This window comes from Athene noctua, chromosome 2, assembly GCF_965140245.1.
Source record: "Athene noctua chromosome 2, bAthNoc1.hap1.1, whole genome shotgun sequence".
Lineage (NCBI taxonomy): Eukaryota > Metazoa > Chordata > Aves > Strigiformes > Strigidae > Athene > Athene noctua.
In genome coordinates this window covers 108,517,635-108,539,360 of record NC_134038.1, presented here as the reverse complement: position 1 = coordinate 108,539,360, position 21,726 = coordinate 108,517,635, and the positions used below count along the sequence as shown (strand labels likewise).

General features: G+C 41.1%; 1 protein-coding gene across 3 annotated transcripts in view; it reads right to left on the bottom strand.

Annotated features, from left to right (window-relative positions):
• Window positions 1-1,669: 1,669 nt before the first annotated feature.
• Window positions 1,670-21,726, bottom strand: part of OXSR1 (oxidative stress responsive kinase 1) — a 93,865-nt gene continuing 73,808 nt past the window's right edge. The window contains exons 8-20 of one of the 3 annotated variants that reach the window (XM_074899860.1): window positions 21,061-21,194; window positions 18,895-18,943; window positions 16,534-16,599; window positions 16,170-16,292; window positions 12,007-12,042; window positions 10,185-10,340; window positions 10,012-10,016; window positions 9,789-9,801; window positions 7,613-7,653; window positions 6,676-6,728; window positions 6,191-6,259; window positions 5,237-5,301; window positions 1,670-4,321 (exon numbers count right to left, since the gene is read on the bottom strand). In XM_074899860.1, coding sequence (XP_074755961.1) covers window positions 4,247-4,321; window positions 5,237-5,301; window positions 6,191-6,259; window positions 6,676-6,728; window positions 7,613-7,653; window positions 9,789-9,801; window positions 10,012-10,016; window positions 10,185-10,340; window positions 12,007-12,042; window positions 16,170-16,292; window positions 16,534-16,599; window positions 18,895-18,943; window positions 21,061-21,194 — 885 coding nt within the window. In that variant the 3' untranslated portion in view covers window positions 1,670-4,246. Of the gene's footprint in view, window positions 4,322-5,236; window positions 5,302-6,190; window positions 6,260-6,675; window positions 6,729-7,612; window positions 7,687-8,720; window positions 8,748-9,788; window positions 9,802-10,011; window positions 10,017-10,184; window positions 10,341-12,006; window positions 12,043-16,169; window positions 16,293-16,533; window positions 16,600-18,894; window positions 18,944-21,060; window positions 21,195-21,726 lie in introns of all 3 variants that reach the window. The other 2 variants (XM_074899859.1, XM_074899858.1) reach the window with 2 other exon arrangements.

Genomic DNA, 21,726 nt, shown 5'->3' with positions numbered 1-21,726 from the left:
GGTTTAGATGTAGATGAGATTCAGTAACCCATAACGTTCCTTACCATTCCGTGTCTTAAACTTGGAAGTTACATTCACCCAAGATAAAGTTTTCTGGGTCTGTGAGTGAAGAGGAACACCTTAAGAGAAATAAAGAGCCCAAACCCATCAAACTAAGCCTAAGAGCCTTAGAAAGAAAGATGCAGTTTAGGAAGTGTCATCATTCAAGACCACTACTTTTTTTTTTTTTGGTGGTGGTGGTGGTGTTTATTTTTAAGCAAACACAGCTGGGTGCATCTCAGCCAAAAGGCCTGGAAAATATGGCTAAAACTGGACCATCACTATCTCCTTCCAAAACACACACTCCTTGCCCTGACAGTCCCTACAGTTTTAGAAAAACTTCTCCATTCCCACACCCCGAGCAAGAAGACCCCTTCTCATTCTGTTAATGGAGACACCATGACCTCGGTCAAACAACACCCCACTAAGCTCTGGGTAAATTATGTCAACACAGCTGTCAGAGTTTGAATGAACAGAGCACCTTGGGAACAGAAGTCATATATTAGGGAAAAGTTTCCAAGGGACTCCAGTGAGAATTACTAGGGGTTTTTTACTTCTCAGGTAACATTTCCCTTCATTTCTGAAACTTTGTTTCCTTCACAGAAGATGGGAAAGAAATTAAAAGAATGTGAGGAAAACTCTAGGGTTTCCTTCAGTGCAGTCTTCAGAGTTGGCTTTCCAAGAGTCAGGCAGCGTCTGTTTGGAACCAGGCACTGCTCTTTTGCATGGCATTAGGTGACACTAACAGGCTGCAGCCAAGGTTGCAGTTATAGGATGACCACAACTGGGGATGTCCAGATGCCCGCTCAGTTTGACTGACAAGGAACTCCAGCATTCAAAATGTGACAAATCTAGTGCCACAACCACGGCAGGAGCTCAGTGCCAGGTCACAGAAGCATTTCCAAGCCCATGGCAAGAGATCTACTGACAGTCTGCCAACAGCCCTGCACCTGCACACTTGGACAAGACCTTTCACTTCAAGCACCTCCTTGCTCCTACAGCCCAAATCATGACCCCTGGCACAGGAATGTGCTGCAGCAGGGTTTATTGATGCTTATGGAGGGGAACGGAACAGCTAGAGCCAAGAGATGTCATGATGACAAGAGCTGGGGCCAGGCCTGAGCTCTACCTCTCACCATCAGTGCATTTTCTTGGAAGTCCTAGCTCCACTACTCAGAGATCTCAGAGGCACCTTCTGGATTAAATTTGCCCTGAAGCTTCAAATTCAGAAAGAACAAGTATTGTGGAGGTGTAGAGGAGGGAATGCAGTTCACGTTCCAAATGTTATTCTCAGAGTATAAGCCATCCCACATTAATACCAGCCTGTCACCCTGAGGTGTTCCTGGCCGGGGGTCCTCATCCCCAGCTGCACAGGGCACGCAGAGCTTGGAGCAAACCTTTCAACTGGAGACAAGCCATCAGGGTACAGTGCTGATCGCCATCCTGGCTCCATTTGTGCACACGACTCCTGCAGAGCATCCCCACCCCCTCCCTACTGAGTCTTCCCAGGGGCTCTCAGACCTCCCATCGACCCCAAGGAGAAGTACCCCAGGGGTTGCAGAAACCACTGGGACAAACTCCTTCCCCAAGACACACCATCCAAGCCAATGAGACAAACCATAAACATAAACACATGGCAATGAACAATTTGTTCTTTATTGATTAAAAATTAGAGACATGCAGTAAAATACAAAGTCCAAAAAAGGAAAAAAAGCCTGAATATTTTACATCTTTCATTATAATCTACAATACACCAAAGTTGTGAAGAGGATCCATTTTCATGAACAGAGCATTGTCCTTAAAAGTAGGAACTTAAAATTACCACCTGCTTCCAGGTTCAGATCAGAAATTTGCACAAAACCCAAATTCTTAATGACACTGGAAAACAATTATGAACAGCATTGGCACTTACTGGAACAACATCAGAAAAGACAGTTCTCTAGAACTGTAATAGACCAAGTAAATATTTTGGATCCCTACCCAAAACATCTGGAGCTCTACAGAACAAAAAACATCAGTTTCTTCTTTACTTATTTTCTCCATTAAAGAACTAAGGAGCCTTGGGTTAGTGTGAGCTCAAACTCTTTAAGTCCTGGCTTGGGGGAGGTGGAGAATAACTTAATAAATAGATGCTGCATTGTTCCATTTGAACAGTTTGAGTCCTACCTTTCTCAGCACCAGTACACAAATGAACAAGGAGGTCCCTGTGGCATGCAGGGCAAAAGGGAAAAATAATACTGTACCAAGACTACCTTGTCTCTGTATCCTAAGGGTATCCAATACATCCATAGCAACCACAGGGTGACATGAAAATTGCGATGCCAGCCTGCTCTTCCCAAGCCAAGAAGCTAGATGGGGACAGCCGTAGGGAGTGCTTTGTGTCAGACAACAGGAGAAAGTGCCAGAGGTGCCACACCCACGTGCACGCACACACTTGGCCAAACCCAGCCACCACCAACTCCCTGGTATCAGGCACCCGCTTCCTGGGCTCTTGACAGCATCTGCTCAGCACCCTGGGATGCTCTTGTCCACAAATCCTCTTCCTCCCCTCCCATCCCTTCACACTCATCAGTCATGGGGCTGCTAACAGCCCACGGGGACATACCCAATATCCACCTAGAGGCTAAAAGCAACAAGGGCGGTATAAAAAGAACATGCACAATTCAGGAAGCTTCCACAGCCGCTCATAAAGAACAATATATAAATACAGATTGTTCATCTGATGACTTGGAAAAAAAAAAAGTCCTAATTGAACCCAGTCATTCCGCTCTGTTTCTGCATTGTTTGTGGCTGATGGAAACCAAACACGTCCCCATCTGTGTGTTAAATTACAGGCTTACAATTTCTGTGTAGAAAACACTCCAGAGCCAATAGCAGTTACAAAGGCCAACTGTGAAACAGTAGGAAAAAAAAAACCAACACCATTTATTATTCACATATTGCATTACAAGTGTCTCTTATCAAACTCAGAGTATAATTTATATTATTCATGTAGAAAGTCAAATTCAACACCACATGGAAATAAAAGCTAAATACATGTGTGACAGGGTTTCAGTGACATCCTGGTCAAACGTTGAGGCTTGGACCGATGAGAAAGCTGATGGCCCAAGCGATTAGTGCAGGAGGGACACAGCCCAGCGCTCGCTTGCCCAGTACTACCACCCTACTGGCGATTCTTTATTGCTGTAAAACACAACAGGGATGGTTCCACGGGTACCAGTTTGCAAAGGACTGGGAAACACGTCGGGAGGACTCACGCAGCCAGGCATAACTGACTGGGATTCAGGAACAGTTTGAAGTGCATCTTTTCCAAATGCAGAGTGACACAGATCATCTCTCTCCCTGACCACAAATATTGTGTCGATCTAAAAGACCAGTTTCCAGACAGCAATGCCTCATTGGTCTGCTTCAAGAACAGACTACATCTAAGATGCAGAATGAAAGATGTATTGAGGAAGGACTGCTTAATGTAAATTAAAAGGTTCAGCCCTCATGCCATGCCTGGCACTCATGTGGAGAGAACCAAAACTGTAAAAAAAAAATTAAGGCAGTTTACAAAGGGAAGCTGACTTCTAACACCTCAAAGTCAAGGAACTTCTCAAAAACACAAACACAAGGGAAGGCAGCTCTCCCTCCCGTCGGTTAAGACTTGGCTTGCTTTCTCAGGTGCAAGCATTCAAACCAGCAGTTTTAAAAAAACACAGCCAAAGAGAAGCAGGTTTCTCAGCACTCCAGGTGACCCAAACATCATGTACATTGGTGTTTCAGATAGAAGGAGAAGCAGGTAAAAACACAAAAAGATCCGTTCTGTATTAAAACTTGTGCAAAAATAGCAAGTGAAAAAAAAACCACATGTAAGCAAACATTTAGGCAAGATCATCAGAGCAGTGGAACCCCCTGCTTCGTACTCAGTAGTATTTTTCTTTAAAGTAAGGCAATAATAAAATGAACATGCAGGCAATGACATGTTGGATCTGCATGTTTGAGATGACAGATACAAAAACATGAGAGTTGTTTACAAAAGGTGTAAACGCCATCGGTAATTTCAGGAAGGTTTGTGATCCTATTAAGGAAAAATGTTAAAGCTTCTAGGAAGGGGGCTGTAGTTCAATTCTTTGGCAGTAGTGGTTTTTTTTTAGGCTAACAGAAGCATTACGAATATGCACATGTGGGTTCTTGGTTGGAAAACATCTCCTGGGACCATTGTTTAGCTGATGCTGAGCTGTGCAAATCCTATAAGTTTGCCATCATCAGGAATATCTGAGCCTTCAACACCAGACGCCTGAAATACAAAGGAAGAGAGATCCAAATAGCAACACACATGCTCTGCCCTCCATTACACACCATGCTACAAATCACAAGGTGTATCAGATGCAGTCTGGGGAGGTAGCACTCACAGGACAGCTTTGCACTCTATTCAGCAGCTCATACTACTCAAAGTTAAAACTGAGTGCTTTTTTTTTGTGTGTGTGTGTGTGTGTGTGTTTTTCCAAAGCTAGGAAGGGCTGGAACTGAAGTTCTGCCAGTGTCTGCTCTGACTAGGGCTAACTGCACTAACTGGGGCAAAACAAGTGAAAACTCCTTCCAGAAAGAGTCAAAAATAGCAGCACTTACTGCTTCACTGCCAACAAACTGGTTTACACCTTTGCTTTGCCACTATAACTACCTCTGAATTTCACCACCTCTGAAGGATTCATCTGCTATTCTTTCTCCTCTCCTAGCCTATCTTCTCTAGTTTTGACTTTCTTTTGCACCTCGCTCTCCCCTGCCCTGGCCTTTATTTCTTCCTCAGAGATAACGTATCTGGAGTCTCCCCATTTTACTCCTCCAAGAAAGGAGTCTGTGGCATTTCTTAGCCCACTTACCTGCCCTGAAGTATTTCTGCCCTTTCTGGGAAAGTGTATGGAAAAAAAACTCCGCACCCTTTTGTAACATTCAGATATGCTTGTTAGCCAGGATAAGGGAATGTCTGTATTACCACAACATCTCACACTTATTTAACCCAGGTGCTGCTTAGAGGACACAAGCAGGAAGCCTGCATTGCCTACAGTTAAGCAACCAGTAGGAAGCTTTAGGAAAGAGGGGAGGATTTAGAGTGCATACATCAGACACCTACAGTAGACACCATAGGCATCTATATGCAACGCCCTCCCTTTGCAAGTGACAACTTGTTCAATTAGGGAACAGGAATAAATACCAGTTTGAAAGTGACGGATCTGTTTGCTTGGGGCTCCTCCACAATTTTCTGCAAATTAGCTGCAACTGAAATCACACACAAAGAAAATGCGCAAATATTAGGACAGGCTAGAGAAAAACATCCCAAACTCATTAGGCCCCTCTATTACTCAGAAAACTTCACTTTTTAAAATAACAAACAAGTTTAGGTCTCAGTGAGACTCAATCCACTTAAATCTAAAGCTTTAAACTGTGGAAATGCTATCATTTGTTACTATGTTTCTTTTTCAGAGGTAGTTGTTTTTCCCTGGATGTGGTGGGATTAATAGTAATAAACTGTCCAATCGCACCTGAAAATCCAGTTAATTTTTTACTAGCAGACTTTCCAGATGTTGCAGCTTGTGTACAAGGAACAGTTTGGTTTACTGTAGTCAAAATACATAGGCAGCTCTGACAGTTTTAAGTCTCACCTGCTGCACAGAAGGACACATTTATTTAGCACTGTTGCTAGAGGTAAGCTGTTCCCTTAGCCGTTCATCCCCATATAACATGTGCTGCTGCCTTACTGGATGTGCAATTTACACTTCCTTCCCTAGGCCTATTTAAAACAAAAAAGCCTGTCTGATTCCAGACCCAGATCTCTCTTGCGCAGGACCTGTGAGCAATACAGGCTTGTGCAGCAATTTGGCAATGCATATATGTCAGATAATGATTTAGCTAACGCATTGATTAGCTTTCATTTTGCATTACAAGGAACTTCTGCTTCATGTTTTCAACTAGATCAAATTCTTGTGGACTGAGGGTTGCCTAAATGTACTGGCACAGAGCTGTCACCAGAATTAACAGCAGTTTTGTAGAGCCACTGGTGTAGAGAACCAAGGCCACAGCAAACTCTCCTAGTACCACTAATCAGGTCACTTTAAACATGCAAAAGATGACTGAAATGGTTAGAGCAAGAAACGTAATACATAATTACCTATTACTAGATCTCTGCCATCAACAAGACCTGCTGAAATGAGTTCTTGAGACACACCATCAGCAGTATCTGTTGGGGAGAAACCCAAGAGCCAGTCACCACATTACAGAAATTGTACAACTGATAAAGACATCACAGACGAACTTAAAGGAGCTTGTTCAAAGCAAACAGCAAAAGCATTGTTTACACAAGGCAGATATTAGGGTATACACCAGGTGCAGTAAGACAGCTCTGTGCTCTGCTGTCAAACTCAGAGCTGGAATTTATCGAAGGGCTGCACTTTGGTAGTATTCATAAACAGTTTTACAAAAAGGCCTTCTCCACAGCAGTTCTCCAAGCCCAACTGTAAGGTAAGCCCTTTCAGAAGGCACTGTGGACACACACACTCATACAGGGTTTCCATACGCACAACTGGACAACACCAAACACAAAACTTATCCTTCACCAAAACCACATTCACGCACTGGAATTTCCCACCAGCTCACCTCTCCCTGGGGTAAATTCAAATCGAATATCATTGAGCTCTTTTTTTGAATTCCTGCGGAAAGAAGAGAATTTTATGTAGAAGAGACCATTTCATTGCACTGATAGGTGCCCAAAAGAAAGTGCTGTAATTGAATAATTAGTCTGTGGAGAGAAATGAAGTCATTGCACCCTTCCCACTCAAAGGGAAAACTAATCACTTGGGTGTGCATCTGGAAGCAGGACTCTCAACCTGACAGCCTGAGTGGGCTGAAAACCGGGATAAGCAAGTGCCACCTCTCTGATATAAGGCCACCTTGTGCCACTGTCTCATCAACTCACATCTGTCAGATGCACACACATTATGCAACTGTCCAGGACTGATGGGGAGGTGATACTCAGAAGTCCCAGTTTAGTGCCTATCAAGAATGAAGATGCCTACAGAGATGAGAGGCAGGTTCCTTAAAGGAGAAACATCAGTACATGTAATGACAGTAGAATGTGTTTACAATCCTTTTTCTGCCTATTTCTAGGGACACAGACCAGAATCCACACCTTGAATTGGATAAAAACTCTTCACTCTCAGAACTGGTTGAAATCTGAAGTTGTGCCTGAATAGTCAGATGGTCTAGCACAAGGCCAGAACCTCTGGATCCCTGACGCCCTTTAGAGAACCCAGCTAATTCCTTCCTTCCCACCTGCTGAGAGTTTAGGAATATTTATACAAATATCAAAACCTCTTTCAACGACAGATTTTGCCAAACTGAAGTAGTGGATGAGATGAACTGCTTTTCTGGCCCGTGGTTTCAGAAGAATGGATGAAATTCAAGCTGATAAAGAACACATAATGACCATCCTTTCAATTAAGAGGTAGATGGCAAGATGCACTAGAGAAGTCTTCCAGTATCTCTCTCTCTACAAAGGCTCACTTTGAAGAACAGGTTGGTTTCGTGTCCTTACCTTAACCTTAGTACAAGGCTGATGGGGACTTTCGTATCTTCCTGTACCGGAGCTGTTGCAGGGGCAGGTGGGGCCTGCAATAGGATTACATCATCTTAAAGCAGATTAACACTTCCTTTCTCTGGTTTTAAAACTAGAGATAACCTTGATCAACTATCAACACAAATAAAAGTTTAACTCATCATTGGAATCATGACAGTACAGTGTAAAAGGCAATAGACTAATGAAACAGAAGAACTTTATGCTTAAATAGTAACCTAAAAGGTTCTCTCTGCAATTGTTTTGAAAAGAGTAAAAGCTACACAACTTTGAGAAATTTCAAAATAGCAGAGGACTTCAGAAGAAGTGCTAAATGTAAAAAGACTGCTTGCTCTTCATCAAAACTTAAGGGTTTGGGGCATTCATGGCCGCTTCAAGATCTCCTGTGTTTTAATCCCTGCTCCTAATATGTGATTTACAAACCTGATACAATTATGAAGAGTACCTAGGAAATAATTTAACTGGCAGATTAGCATATACTCTCAGTTACTTTTTTGTGAAATCAAAGTATTTCAGAGCATCTAGCTGTAATTTCATAGCTGTCTGTTTTCACTTCTAAATTACTTCTGAGTAATTATTGGAACCTGTAATCAAAGCATTTTATATTCGTAAGCAGCAGATTTCCAGTAGGAAAGATCCAGGAGGTGTCCATTTTTATAGCACTTGGATACTTCCAGTAAAGGGCTAACTGTTAACCAATCTCCACCAAAAAACCCCAAACGAAACAGAAGGGTCAGTCAACTCTTTCACTGCACAAGTCTTCTGTACTGCACAGGCTGAGACAGGGATTTTAAACCTGGAGTAACAAGACAGACACAACACTAGGCTGATAATTTAAGCCTAGAAGTCCTGACAAACTGTTCTCATCTAGACCACCTGCTTTTTCAAGAGAAAAAAACCCCACCCTTTAAGATTAGTATTTTACTCCATCTGTTGGTGTTCTCCTGCCAGCAATGCAGCTCAGAGCTTCTGATCACTATCTTGTTTCTGTTGAAGCTGAAAGCTTTACCAGGTCAGTGAAAACAAACAAGAGTTCACAGAGAAGCCCAGAGGTCTGCAAAACAGTAACCAATGAACTACAAGAACCAGAGGAGAGCTATAAAGAATAACACACTGACACAAAGAACTATAAAGAAGAACGCACTAACACAAAGGTATGAAGTTCACCTTAGGACAAGCTACCAACAAATAAGCTATTGGGCACTAGTTGCAGGAAGCAAGATACTCTGCTAGTGCAAATCAAAACACTTCCACTGAGACCAACACTGCTACTTCATTTTACCAAACTGAGAGTCCTGGCCTTCACCGCTGCTGCTGTTTCAACTGCTGCATAAAATTCAGGGATTAAACACTGGCCCTTTTTCAAGAGATTTGAAGAGGGTTGATTTAAGTATTAAAGCTACTTTTAATGTAGCCAAGAATATGTCAGACCCTAACTCCACTATTTTCGTTTAATGACTAATGCACTGTCTTTAACAGTTTTGTAAACAGAAACATGAGCTGACTGCAGTGAAGCTATATACATATCTTTCTACGTTCTTAAAAATAATGAAACATTTCTAGGAAGGAGTAAGTCTAGGAGTTATTTTTCTGACCAACACTGCCAAGTTTCGTCCCCTTGAGTCTGCCAAAGGGTGATGGTAGCATGGTCCCCTCCAACAGTGACAGTCTCTCCCCACCAACAAACACGAACATTAGTGTCTTTTATAAAAGAGGTGCTATCATTCAGAAGTCTGGCAAATTCTGCAGTGCTTTACTCCAGCAAACCACAAGACATGTTCCAAATGTCTTGGTGATTATTTGGGTTGGCCATTTTTCTCTCTTTAACACAAGTCAGAGCTCTTTCCTGACTTTGCTATGCCTGCCTATCTGACCTATATCCTACACTTTGGGGTGATGTAGCTAAGAATTAGACACAAACTTGTCAAGCTTTCACATTCTCTCTACTGCCCCTCAAAGGTCCATTCTCTCCTCTCTGCTTGCAATGGAAGTGTTTCAAAGCACCACAAGGTTCAGAGCTTTACAAAGATGGAGTTTCTTCTCAATTTTTGACAGCTACAAGTGCAGTTTTAACCTAAGCCTCCTGTCTCTCTTCTGAAGTCTGGAGAACTTGCACATTCTAGTTTCTTCCTCTCACTTTTCTCTCCCCTCTTATCCCATAGCTGCTAATGATGCCCAGACACACAACCAGAGACTGTTTGTGCTGCGCCTTAAATACCAGGAACAAGCAACTGACACTGAAATGAGACTCTCCTTTTTTTCTTGCCTCTAACCTTGCCTCAAGCCAGAGTCCACTCCCTAAACAGCATAAAAAGCCACTGATCACCCACAAAATAAGAATGAAAAACTGCTGCACCCACACTGACTGTATTCCTTTTGCAAGCCACGAGGCCAGCTGTCACTTCTGCATAAGCAGCAGCACTAAATCAACTGTAGACAAGCAACTTTCACAGATTCAGATCATCTTAGGATGTCTGGAATAGAACAGCTAAGTGCAAAGCTGAAAGCTGGTATGAAGGGCTTGTGATCTTACCTGTGCTGCTGCTGGGGCTGCTGGAGGAGCCTGACTAGGTGGAGGTACAGCAGTTTGAGGTTGTGCAGGTACTTGCCCTGCAGCATGAGGTAGTTGAGTAGGTGCCTGTGCTGGAGCATTGAGTGAAGGACCTGGAGGCTCAGCTGATGGGAATAGCTGCAAGCAAAAAAGGTCATTTTAATGAGAAAAGGAACTTAAGACTTCTGAGTCAAGCACCAGCTTTCCAAAAATTACTTGTTTGCCACATTAATCACTTAGAGAAATTCAATGCCATGGGCATTCCCAGGCCTCCAGAACACTAACACTGATCCCAAGCTGGTGTTCAAGGGGTTTAATGCATCCTTACCCCCAGGGACCCTCTTCTGCCCTGGCATTTGTAAGTTTTACTTACCAGTAGAGAAAGATAAAAACCCGAGACAGCAGCATGACTGTGGATGTTGGACAAAAATTACACTCTGCAGTTAGCAAGGCTGGATGAACACAGATGACATCCTAACTTGGACAAGAGTACCCTATCCTTTAGCTTCTCCCCTTCTCGGAACCTGAGTCTTACTTATATTTTCAAGTAGCCATGCAGTCACAGCAGAGCAATGCTGCTTTGACTTGTAGTTCCTTTCAGGGAACATGGTCTGGTAAAGCATTAAGATAACTATTGACAATTTATTCATTAGTAAAACAAATGTCAGTCAGAGCAATCTGGGTATTCAATTGAAAGTGAATTCAAAGCTTAAATTCTTCAAAACACAAGACAAACTGTTTAGGATTGGACTTACTAAAGTTAGTCCCTTGCAAAAGAAAAAAAAAATCATAGGGAATTAATTTGAGGGTGGGGGAAAAGAGCTAAATGAAAGCTTAACCTTTTTTACCTCTTGCATTATTCAGAACAGAGAAACTGATTTTGTCACGGTAGACAAAGAACTGTAAGCTTGATGCCACTTCTTCAGTGTGCCGTTCAACTTACTCCACTAACTTGTAGGAAATATAAATCACACTGAATACTGAAAACCTGGGCAGCAGACCTCCAAATCCCAATATTTATTAAAGGATGGATAAATTCATCCCAAAGGGATTCTGGTTTTCAGATTTTCCTTTGAATTTAGAGTTTATGTCAAATTACTGTGCCAGAACTGTAGTCTTTCTTAAGATATCCCTTTATAATCAATCCTTGCAAACATATGAAGAAAGAACAGGACAGTCTAACCTAAGACAAGTTTCTAGGAGACAGCTCTGTTTATCTTTCCACACAGGTAAGGAAAAGAGAAAGACATAGCACAGACTCTAGAAGATAAGCAGTCTCTATCACTGAAAGATAAGATATACTAATATTCCTAATGTAAGAAACACAGGACAGAACTGAAGGCAGATTATAAATTGCAAATGAAGTTTTGCTTGCTATCAGATACTACTCCAGATTTATTTCACAGTTCTGGGCATAGGTTCCAAACCAGTGGATTAGACTGTGTAAACCAGACATTTTAGAGTTGTGTTTTGTTGTTTTGGTTTTTTTTTAAAGAGGAAATTGGAACACCATTCTTCTGCTTAGATTATTCTTGTGACCAATTCATTATCTTACAATATACAGACTTTTGCTGGAGCAAGTAAAGTTGAAAAGATACACACCAAAACTTACCTCTGGAAGACCTCTTGGCATTACACAGCCAATGATTCCTTTTACAGGGAGGCTTTTAAGCAGAGCCCAGCTAGACAGTAGCTTCTACTTCACATAATATTGTTTTCAAAGGCTAATAAAAACATGTTCCTTGAAACAACAGCAATAACTAGGAGTCATCATTTTGGAAAGCCATTTGCAATTAGAACTTACATCAGAATTCTGTACAGGTTCTTTCACTCTGGGAGACTGAAAAACAGAGAAAAAGCTGTCATTGCCCAGTCAAAAGTGAAACTTCTTGACTAGAAGGACTTGTCAGAACCATAATGAACATATGAAATTACATAATTGCTTTCAAATTACATATATGCATTAAGACACATAATAAAAGGGACACAACAGTTTGTTGACAACCTAATCACAGCATACCACCCAGAAACATACAGCCATGTTTTAGAACTTGCAGTTGATATTTACACAGTGGCATACAACACCCTAAACTGCTATCATTGTTAAACATCAGCAAAATCCAGTAGTATTGAAGATGACTCAGATTATACCAAGTTACTTGTGCACCAAGATGGCAAAATCCATTTTAAGATACCCAAGTCTTGCAGAAAAGATAAGCCACACAATCAGCCTTGCAGAATTCTGCTGGGAAACAAATCCCCTTCATATACTTAGGGAACCAGTTTGCAAACAAGCTTGCTTAAACCATATAAAATGGAGGAGCAGGGAGGGGAAATCAGCCTTATTTGTGCTGCTTTATAGAAAGAAATCTCTCGCCTGCTCTCCTTGCCCTTGGACTCTGCATTACGCTCTGCTCTCCATGACAGAATGCAGAAAACTGACAGCTGTACACAAGTCCAGCAGTGAAACAGAGAGATCAGTGGAATGGAGGGGAAAGTGCAGTCAAAGCAATGCAACCAGCCCTTGCTTATCCGTAAAACAAAGATAACATTCATTAGCTATTTCACATGAGCAGGAAGGAACTGCCAAGTACTCCCAGAAAGCCCTCTAACTAAGAGAGCCTGCAGCTTTGACTTCTAAAAGGTCCAGTTACCAGACTGATAGGATGGCTTGGTCCATACTAGGACTAATAAAATAGATGTTCCTTCTCCATACAATGGTCTAAAAGACAGGTTGTGATTAAGACAGCACAAGTTTGACAGAAGAACATAAGTCTCATCATGCCATTATCTTAACTTGAGACAGTTTATGCACGATCCAATGCCACTAACTTAACCAATGCAGATCAGAGCAGCTTCTAATCTATGACCTAGAGGCCTCATGACAGAAAGTAAAAGCCCTTATTCTCAGAACAGCCAAGTTGCAAAAAGCCCTCTGGACAGGAGAAGAAGGAGCAGTTCCTTCATAATGACTCTGCGTTGACAGTGCCAGGAAGAAGGTCATGCAGCTGGAAAGGTAAAGCCTGAAATCCATCTCAATATGCTGAGCCTTCACTTGACAGTTACCGGGCAAGATGAAGAACGTGGCATTGTTCCCAAAGATAAACAGCCATGCTCCACATCTGCTGGTCACAGCTGCAGCACTGTTTTCAGGGACAAAGCTCATATCCAAGAATACTCATATGCCTCAAGGAATAACTCAGAAGAAGCTTGTCTTAAAGATCACAGTGTGCTAGACACTGTATAGACAAGTATGGAAACACTGGCCCTGCCCCCCAGCTAACAACTAACCCAAAAAGCGATAAACAGAAGTAAACTAAGGAAAGACATGAACAAATGGAAACAGGACAAACATTAAAAGACATTTACTTAATTAAGGTACACATAGGATGATTTTGAGGATGTATTGAAATATATTCTAACTTATTTTTGCTTGTGTAATCAGAGATGATGTGAGTAACCAGTGAGATGTCGCCACACGGCATGCCACCGCACAGAATTATTAATGGAAGGCGTACGATTTAAGACCCTACATAGCACAACTGCTTTAATTTGAATTCAAGGGTTTAAATACAGAGAGGAAAGAAGTTCAGTAACTCTTTATAGCCAAAAGGTAACACTGAGTCAGCAAGTCACCTTATTAAATTAATTGAGCAGATATTTCTGGCTCTATTATAAACATTTGTCTATTTCAGGTGCAGTCTTAACAAGAGACTTGTACAATACACATTTGTACATATCAAATTTACTCTATTTTTTCTGTAAAGTGGAGACAAGCAACCCCCCCCCCACCCCTTTTCATTTACGTAGATGCTTTTATGCAGGTTAATACTTAAATATTTTAGCAAATGAAGTCAATCTGCAAGGCATCCTTTTACTTTAAGACTGACAGCAATAAAATGCATGTACAGATGGAATCAGAGAATTACAGAATGGTTTAGGTTGGAAAGGACCTTTAAAAATCATCTACACCACCACAGCAATGGGCAGAAATAAAAGGTGACATCTAGTAAACCCAAGTTACTGTATCCTATAACTTAGTTGAAAATGCAGAGTTGATTACAGACAGGTGGAATTTATACCCTATGTGAGAAATATGGCCAAAACCACAGGATAAACAGTAGACCTTAACACCATCACTTCATCTGTGCCAAACTCTGGCAGTTTGGATACAAGTCTTAAGACTGCTTGAAAAGGGATCAAATGCAAGAGATTCACAGGCATTCCTATCCTTTCATCTTCAGGCAGAAGAAAATGACTCAAAAGAGGTGTAGAGGAAAGACACTCAGGGCAGGATTCAAGTACCTAGACAGACATGTAATGAGGTCTAAGATGCCATGGTGCCCTTCCTGACTCCCAGAAAGGTACAGGTCTCAAAGTTCTGTGTTATATCTGCATAGGGTACCTCCAAAATGGCAATATACATCTACATTTAGGTAACTGAATTAAGACCAAGTGCTCCAACACCCATTCTAAAGGTTTCTTCAACAGGAGACCTAGAAGCAAAGGCCAAGCAAAGCCCCAATTAGAGCGATCAGAACAGACAGCAGTACAAGGAAATATGCCAAAGCTACAAGAAAAAAAAAATAAAAACTGGCTTGAAAAGGAGCTTGTAAACATGTGTGTCAATCTGCTCTTTTCTGCATAAGAGGAATGGAACAAGTAAGTACTGTTCAAAACACAGTCAACAGTGTTAAGTCATAGCACGCTGAGCTTAGAGACAAGATAGAACAACTTCTAAGTCATCTCTGAAATAGAGTTAGGGTCTTTTAAAGTACTGCCTCCTAAAATTTGATTATATTTTAACCTACAAAAGGAATTTGGAAAATGCAGCTCATAAAGCATCAAGAATTTCAGTAGTGGCCACCTGGTACAAGAGATCCTCCTTGACCATGTAATACGAAGCTGCATATAGTAAGCTCTTTAAAAAGTCACAATAGTTGTTGCCACAAAGTATGGAACTACTGTATCAATAGTGATCTTTGAAAACCCAAGCATTTCAAAGGATGCTAAAAAGGTGCAAAATCTTGCATTTAATATCTAAGTGTCTATATAGAACACCATAGAAGACCAATCAAAGAGAAAGGAGAAAAGTTGAAGTTGTAAAGGAATAAATGCTTCAACCCAATAACGCTTTTTTTCTTTCATATTGAAAAACTTCCTCTAAAAATCCTTCACTGTCTCACTAGTTCAATCACAGAACTATTAAAACGCCTATTCTGCTTCAAGCTACGTGCTGTTGTGAGAAGCAAACAGGCAAGCCGTTACAGTCAAAACTGGCACTGCCGACTACTGGGGGAAGACAGTCTGTAAATTTATTGTAATCTTTTAGTTGATCATTATGCATTACTCCTCTGCATTTCTAGAGGTTACTCTGGGTTTGGGGTTTTCTGTGTACGTGTTGGGAGAAAGGAAAGTATTGTGTTAAGTGCTAGACCAATCACTCCTTGTGACTTCAGGGATGCTGTAACATTTTCTACTAGGACTAATGGATTTCAGTGTAACTGAGGGGACAGAACCAGGCCCTGTGTGTTTCAGTTATCAGACATAAGCACAGGCCCTACTGATTTCAACTCCATCCTGGAGGGGGCAGTAGGACAAAATGTCTCCTGACACTTCCAGAAGAAAGTATTTCAGTCAGCATCCTTAAAAACAAAGAGAATATCCTAGCTCAAGTGAATGCGTATGCTGAGCTGGGAGCAGATCATCTGAATTCGTGTTCCCAATTATGCTCAACATTCCTTAATGAGGTTAGCTGTGCCCCAGAATGATGACAGAAGAGATCAATACAATTTCTTCAACCTTCAGTCTGCTTTCTCTGGTTCAGCTGCAGACTCAAGGGAAGGGATTATAATTTACTGTGTATCACACTTAAAACAAGGCAACATGCTTCCCAGGGATATTTAGACATACCACAGTTAGAAAACAAAACAGAGACAGTAGAGCTATTGGAGTTTGAGGACCCACCCTGAGCTGTGAAATTGCTGCTCTGCCTTCCTCACTTTCTTCGTCTAGTTCATCATCACTCCATTCCCAGCCACCATCTTCAGTCTTATGAAGACGTCCACTGGAACCTGGGACTCTCCGGACCTGCTCAGCACAAAGACAGAGAACTGATATGTAAAGCAGTTTCTACAGCTGATCTTTTTTTAGGAGAAACACCACAAGAGCATCTTCAGGTTCCATCACCTGTCAGGGTGCTTGAGTGTTTTACTGAAATGTCTATCTCTATCTAGAAAATGCTGTACTACAGCAATCATCATTCAAAATGAACACAAGCATAAAACACTGGTATGACTGTAACAGCAAGGGCCTGGGAGGTCTTCAGTACCTTCTTGGATCTTTCAGTGATTGTTGGTGCTCTCTGCAACATCTTCTCTTGCAAAAATTCTTTATTCTGCAAAAGAAAAAAAAATACCAAACATTTGGATTGCTGAAAATACCCTTTAATTCCTTCTGTGTCTCTGATAAAGAAACTGTTAAGCTATTTCTAGCAGAAAGTGTTTTATATGTGTCACCCCCATTTCCCCCAAAGATATTAACCACTTTTTTCTTTTGGATTACAGTATATGACATTTCAGCCTAAATAGCTTTTCAGTTAGCAGTGGCACTTTCCCTATGCAAACTGATATGGAATTAACAATCGAGGAACTGTATGCTATTCTGTCTGATTTACTGGGGAATGTACTACTTATATTGCAGCGCCTGATACCCTGCTGAAACACTGGACATTCTTCCACTCACAGATACTACACCACTCCCTTTGCTTTATCTTACCCCTAAATTTATGCTTGTCCAATTGCCAAAGGCAAACCTCAGATTTCAGACAAGCTGGGATGCAGGAATTCCTTTATGCTGGAGTAACAATATCAAGGAATTGGGGCAGTAGAATTTAAAGTGGCTGAAAAAATGTACAGCACATACGATGTTTAGAGAGGAAGTAAATGCAGTGATCACAACAGATTAAATATTGGGAGATTGCTGTGATGCTTTACTGTATTCAGTTTCCTCTTCAATCAAGATACTCTGGACTGGCTAACACGTGGGCTCCTGAACATACAATTTTCCAGCCTGCGGAGCCAAACTGCTGGCTGCAGGAGAAGCAGGCCAGGCAAGCATCCTGACATTAGCACTGGGATCTGCGGGTGTATTTCACACCAGCCGAGTGAGGCTAGATAGCCCTGCTGTCTCTGCCCATGAAGTGCTCCCAGAACTCCCCTGTGATGTTTTTTTGTACACAGGATGGAGAGCCTCAAGACACACACTGTCACTTCCTGAGAAGGGGCTCTCAGCATTCTCAAAAGGTATTTTTACATAACATAGACTGTATTTAAATTTATGGTTCAATATAGACATATAGAAGTTGGACCCTTCTGTCCTCAAGTTACAGCTGCCAGTTTGGCAGTGGCTGATGTATGAAAGTAATTTAACACTGAGTGTTAACCAGCATACATTTTCACTTCAAATGCCGGTTTAAGTATCACCTCATTTACAATAATGTTAATTTTCTATCACCACATATGCTAATATGTTACTCTGCAGCAGCTTAATGAAAGCACGAAGGAGATTTTACACACAATGAAGTATAACACGAATCAGAACTCGAATAACCAAATGGAGAAAGGTCAGCAATGTGTAAACCATCTTGTCACTTTGGACATCAAATGAGTATCCAGTATAAAAATGCAGACTATTCAGTTGCCTAATATCCCATCATGAACAATGAAAACCTAGTTAATACTGTCAAGAGCCCAGACATCAATTAAACTTGCCCTAAAGCAAACTCCTACATTTCATAAACTGGATCACTCTCTAGACTTCCTTGGTTGCATTTGTTAAATTTCTGTCAGCTTTAATAGAACATCCAGCTCCTGTACAGATACTTAGATGTGACCACTATCATTTAAGCATCTTAATCTGGGAGCTGAAAATTACTTTGATTAATTGATGATGCTGCTGTGCTATCCCAGGTATCAAAATATCTTTTTGACAGTTTAATCTGTGTTCTGCTATAAATCCCATGTATTTTAATCACTAACGTGCCACAGTAAAAGTAAACAAACAGAAAACATTTCCTCATTCCCATGGAAATATAAATTCTCCCTTGTATTATTTCTGTCTCTCTTCCTTAATAAGACCTTGCACACTGCATATGTACTAATCTCCAGGCAGTAATTACATAAATGCTCACTGGCAGTTCACTTCAAGGTTAGAAATGGGAGTTTCCTACTATTTTGTATCATGGGATCTTCACCTTCCCTAAAGCAACACAGGGTGAAATAGGTTTATGTACCCCTCCACACAGTAGGCCTCATTCACTGCTTTGCATACACTGATTATAGAGCTTACTAAAATATAAGTTATATGTACTGCCACAGAGACTTTTATAGTTGGACAGGCAGCCAAAATGGCACCATTACAAGAGAAGAGAAAACCCCAAAAGCCACTGAAAGACATTTAAATGCTCAAGAATTTCTAGATAATTTCTCTTAATAGCAGCATATACAAGGAGGTACAAAAGAGGGGCTTCATTCTGTTCATTCACAATGACCCATTCAACTCACTCAGCAATGCTGGCCCTAAGTGAAACAGCCCACTTTCATGCCAATAATGCTGTCACCATACCTATCATACTTCTGAACAGTCCTCTCCACAGCCACTACACAGATCAGTTTAGGAAGTGTTTCCTTACCTTCGCTTTCGTGAAAAATTTGTGCCTTAAGAGTTCTGCTGCTGTTGGTCTGTCAATAAAAACAGATGTAGAAAAGACAATTACAAATGCTTCCTTTCAACACAACGGTCTTCCAGGCTGTTGCAGTTTGTTGTAACGCGGCATCTCATAAGGGCATCGGCTTCTCCTGCACAATTCCCCTAAAAATCAGTCAATGTATTCCAAGTAAATTTTACACCAGTAGACTTTTAAACACTCAGTGTATTCTGATCAAAGCCTATTCTGTTCAAAAGCAGTGAATAAATTGGGGATGTGGGGGAGAATTGCTCCCATTTCAATGCTGAGCTTGAGTCTCTTCATGCCAGTCCGATAGGATCACAGAAACAATTTGCTCAAAAGTGAAATGAAAGATCACCTACAGCAGGAGTGCAGTACTCGTCATGTGCAAGTAACAGAGTTATTTCAGAGATACTTGATTATATGTGTCTAATTAGTTCTATTAAACACAGGTGGGATGATCATCCTTTGTCTAATAGAAAAGGAACAAGTACAAACTACTTTCCCCCTTAAGTTAGATTTTAGGATAAATACTCGAAAGTAAGAGACGCTACTTAGTCAGTTTAGAAGTAGTTTTCTAAAGGCTCAGGCCTACATGAGAAAGTAACAGCTTACAGCATTTCCCACACTGCAAACTGTTCTTAAATAGTAACAGAGTTTAATTAGTGACTTAATTAGGCATTCACCACAGGGTTTACTACACCTCAGACTACGCTAACAAAAATCATCCACCTTATAGCAAGGGACACCCCAAAATAATTAAAAAGCAATTGCACTAAATTATGCTCATTGAAAACCCATACAATATGCATAAGTATCTGATTCTGCTAGTTGCTCTTTATGGGCAGACCTGCTCCCATCGTCAGGATGATGACAGTGGCTGTTAGTGGTGCTTGAGAAGAAAGAAGGGGCATGCCATAATTCAAAGTGATTATGTTTAATTCTGATCAGCACACATTCTAACCTGCAGGGATAAGATATGCTTTAAAAGCGAGAAAAAAACCATCATGCTGGGAAAAGACCCTTGCTATCAGCATTTATCAAGCGCTCTACCAGATTCATTAAGCACTTCAAGCTTGTTAGAAGAGAGAGATCCCATCTCACAATGCATGAGAAGCCTTTGCTCCTGGATCTGTCACAAGAGGGAACTAAAACATGTCTTCATTATTATTATTTTATAAAGGGACTTTTTCCTTTCCAGAATTAGTTAGCTTACTGAGGAAAAAAGGAAAACTAAGAGGTATAAAAATTGATCTGTGGGAATGCTTGTTTCTTTACCTTTGCATTTCAAGGAACACTGCTTTTAATGCAGGATCCACACTACTTTAAACAGCATCACAGACTGGCAAGTGCTATGACTGTTCTCCACAGAAATACATCTGAACCATCCTATGTGACAGGTTATGAGTTATAAAAAGTGTCGTAGGCAACCAGACCCTCGTGCAGCTTTGAATGATGCAGTAACATAATCATACAGTGCTACCCTGGGAACCCCAATATATGCACCACTCCCTTGGTAATATTTCTAACATCTCTGAGTAGTCAAGCTACTGTTACAAGGAAGACTGAAAGTGTCATCAGGTCACTTAAGTAATCTGTATTGATGAAAACATGTTGGTAAAATTCGCCAGTGTTTTTCCTAATTTTTCCCCTCAAACCAAATATTACTTATAATTAAGCAAGTCAAAACTACACTAAAAGCCTTCTTTGCACAGGCAAATTTTAAAAAGTTTATTTATGAAGCTTCACAAATAAACATGCATTGCCTAATATGTAATTACTGATCTATGAACACAGAGCAGTTTTGACTGAGAACAAAACATGAACTGCAGTCACCTGCTGGAGGTGGCAAGGGGGAGAATGGCACTACCCACACAGTGGACTGGGATGCCCTCTCATTAACCCAAATGGAAGATGTGGGCCCCAGCCAGGCACGATGCCAGACATATATCCTTAAAAATTAGGAAAGCCAAGAGAATTTGCTGTCACACAGCAAGATTGCTATGTTCATTGTGGCTGAAAGTTTGGAGAGCAGAGAGTGTACCAGCTTTAAAAAATGTGGAATGCAATGAGTTTTGTGGTTTTGTTTAGGTATTTTTCTAAATCTATTTTGGCATTACCTGTTCTTACCTTTTTTCAGGGTCTTTTTGTAGGCACGATGAAATCATCTTCCTAAAGGATTTCCCATACTTCTTCAGCATCTCCTTATCTTGCACACCAGTTTCCAAAGATGGGGGATCATTTTGTAGTGTCAGCATTAAAACCTGAAAGAATTATGTCTATTGGCAATGAGATTTTTCTTGGCCTTTGTTAAAGACAGATTTTGGAAACACTACTTTAGACAAGCATTTTCATCAAGCATCTGAGTCAACGAGGACTGTTTCATTACAATGGCTCTCTTAGGGTAGCCTGGGCTCAGAGTGAAGTTTCTTACAATTTAGACTGTCTCCTCACATTCATGAGACAGCAAACACTCACCTGTCTTTTCCTCAAGGTAATCACAGAGCCTCTCCTCTTCCCTCTGCTTCCCACATCCACTAACTTCATAGAAACGATTATTTTTAAATTCTGACTGTCACATGAGGGGTTCGAGACTCATACAAAAGGATCTAGAGAGAGTTACCTCCACCTCCTTTTCTTGGGAAGCCAGGCTGATTTATACCCAACAATTTATGCTACCATTTTCCATCACAACTCCTGGCCCACAGTGCAATCTGCAGGCCAAACACAAGGTTGGGATGTGCTTTCAGCCCTGTTTGGTGTGATTAAAGGTGTAAGTATAGCAGAACTTCTACC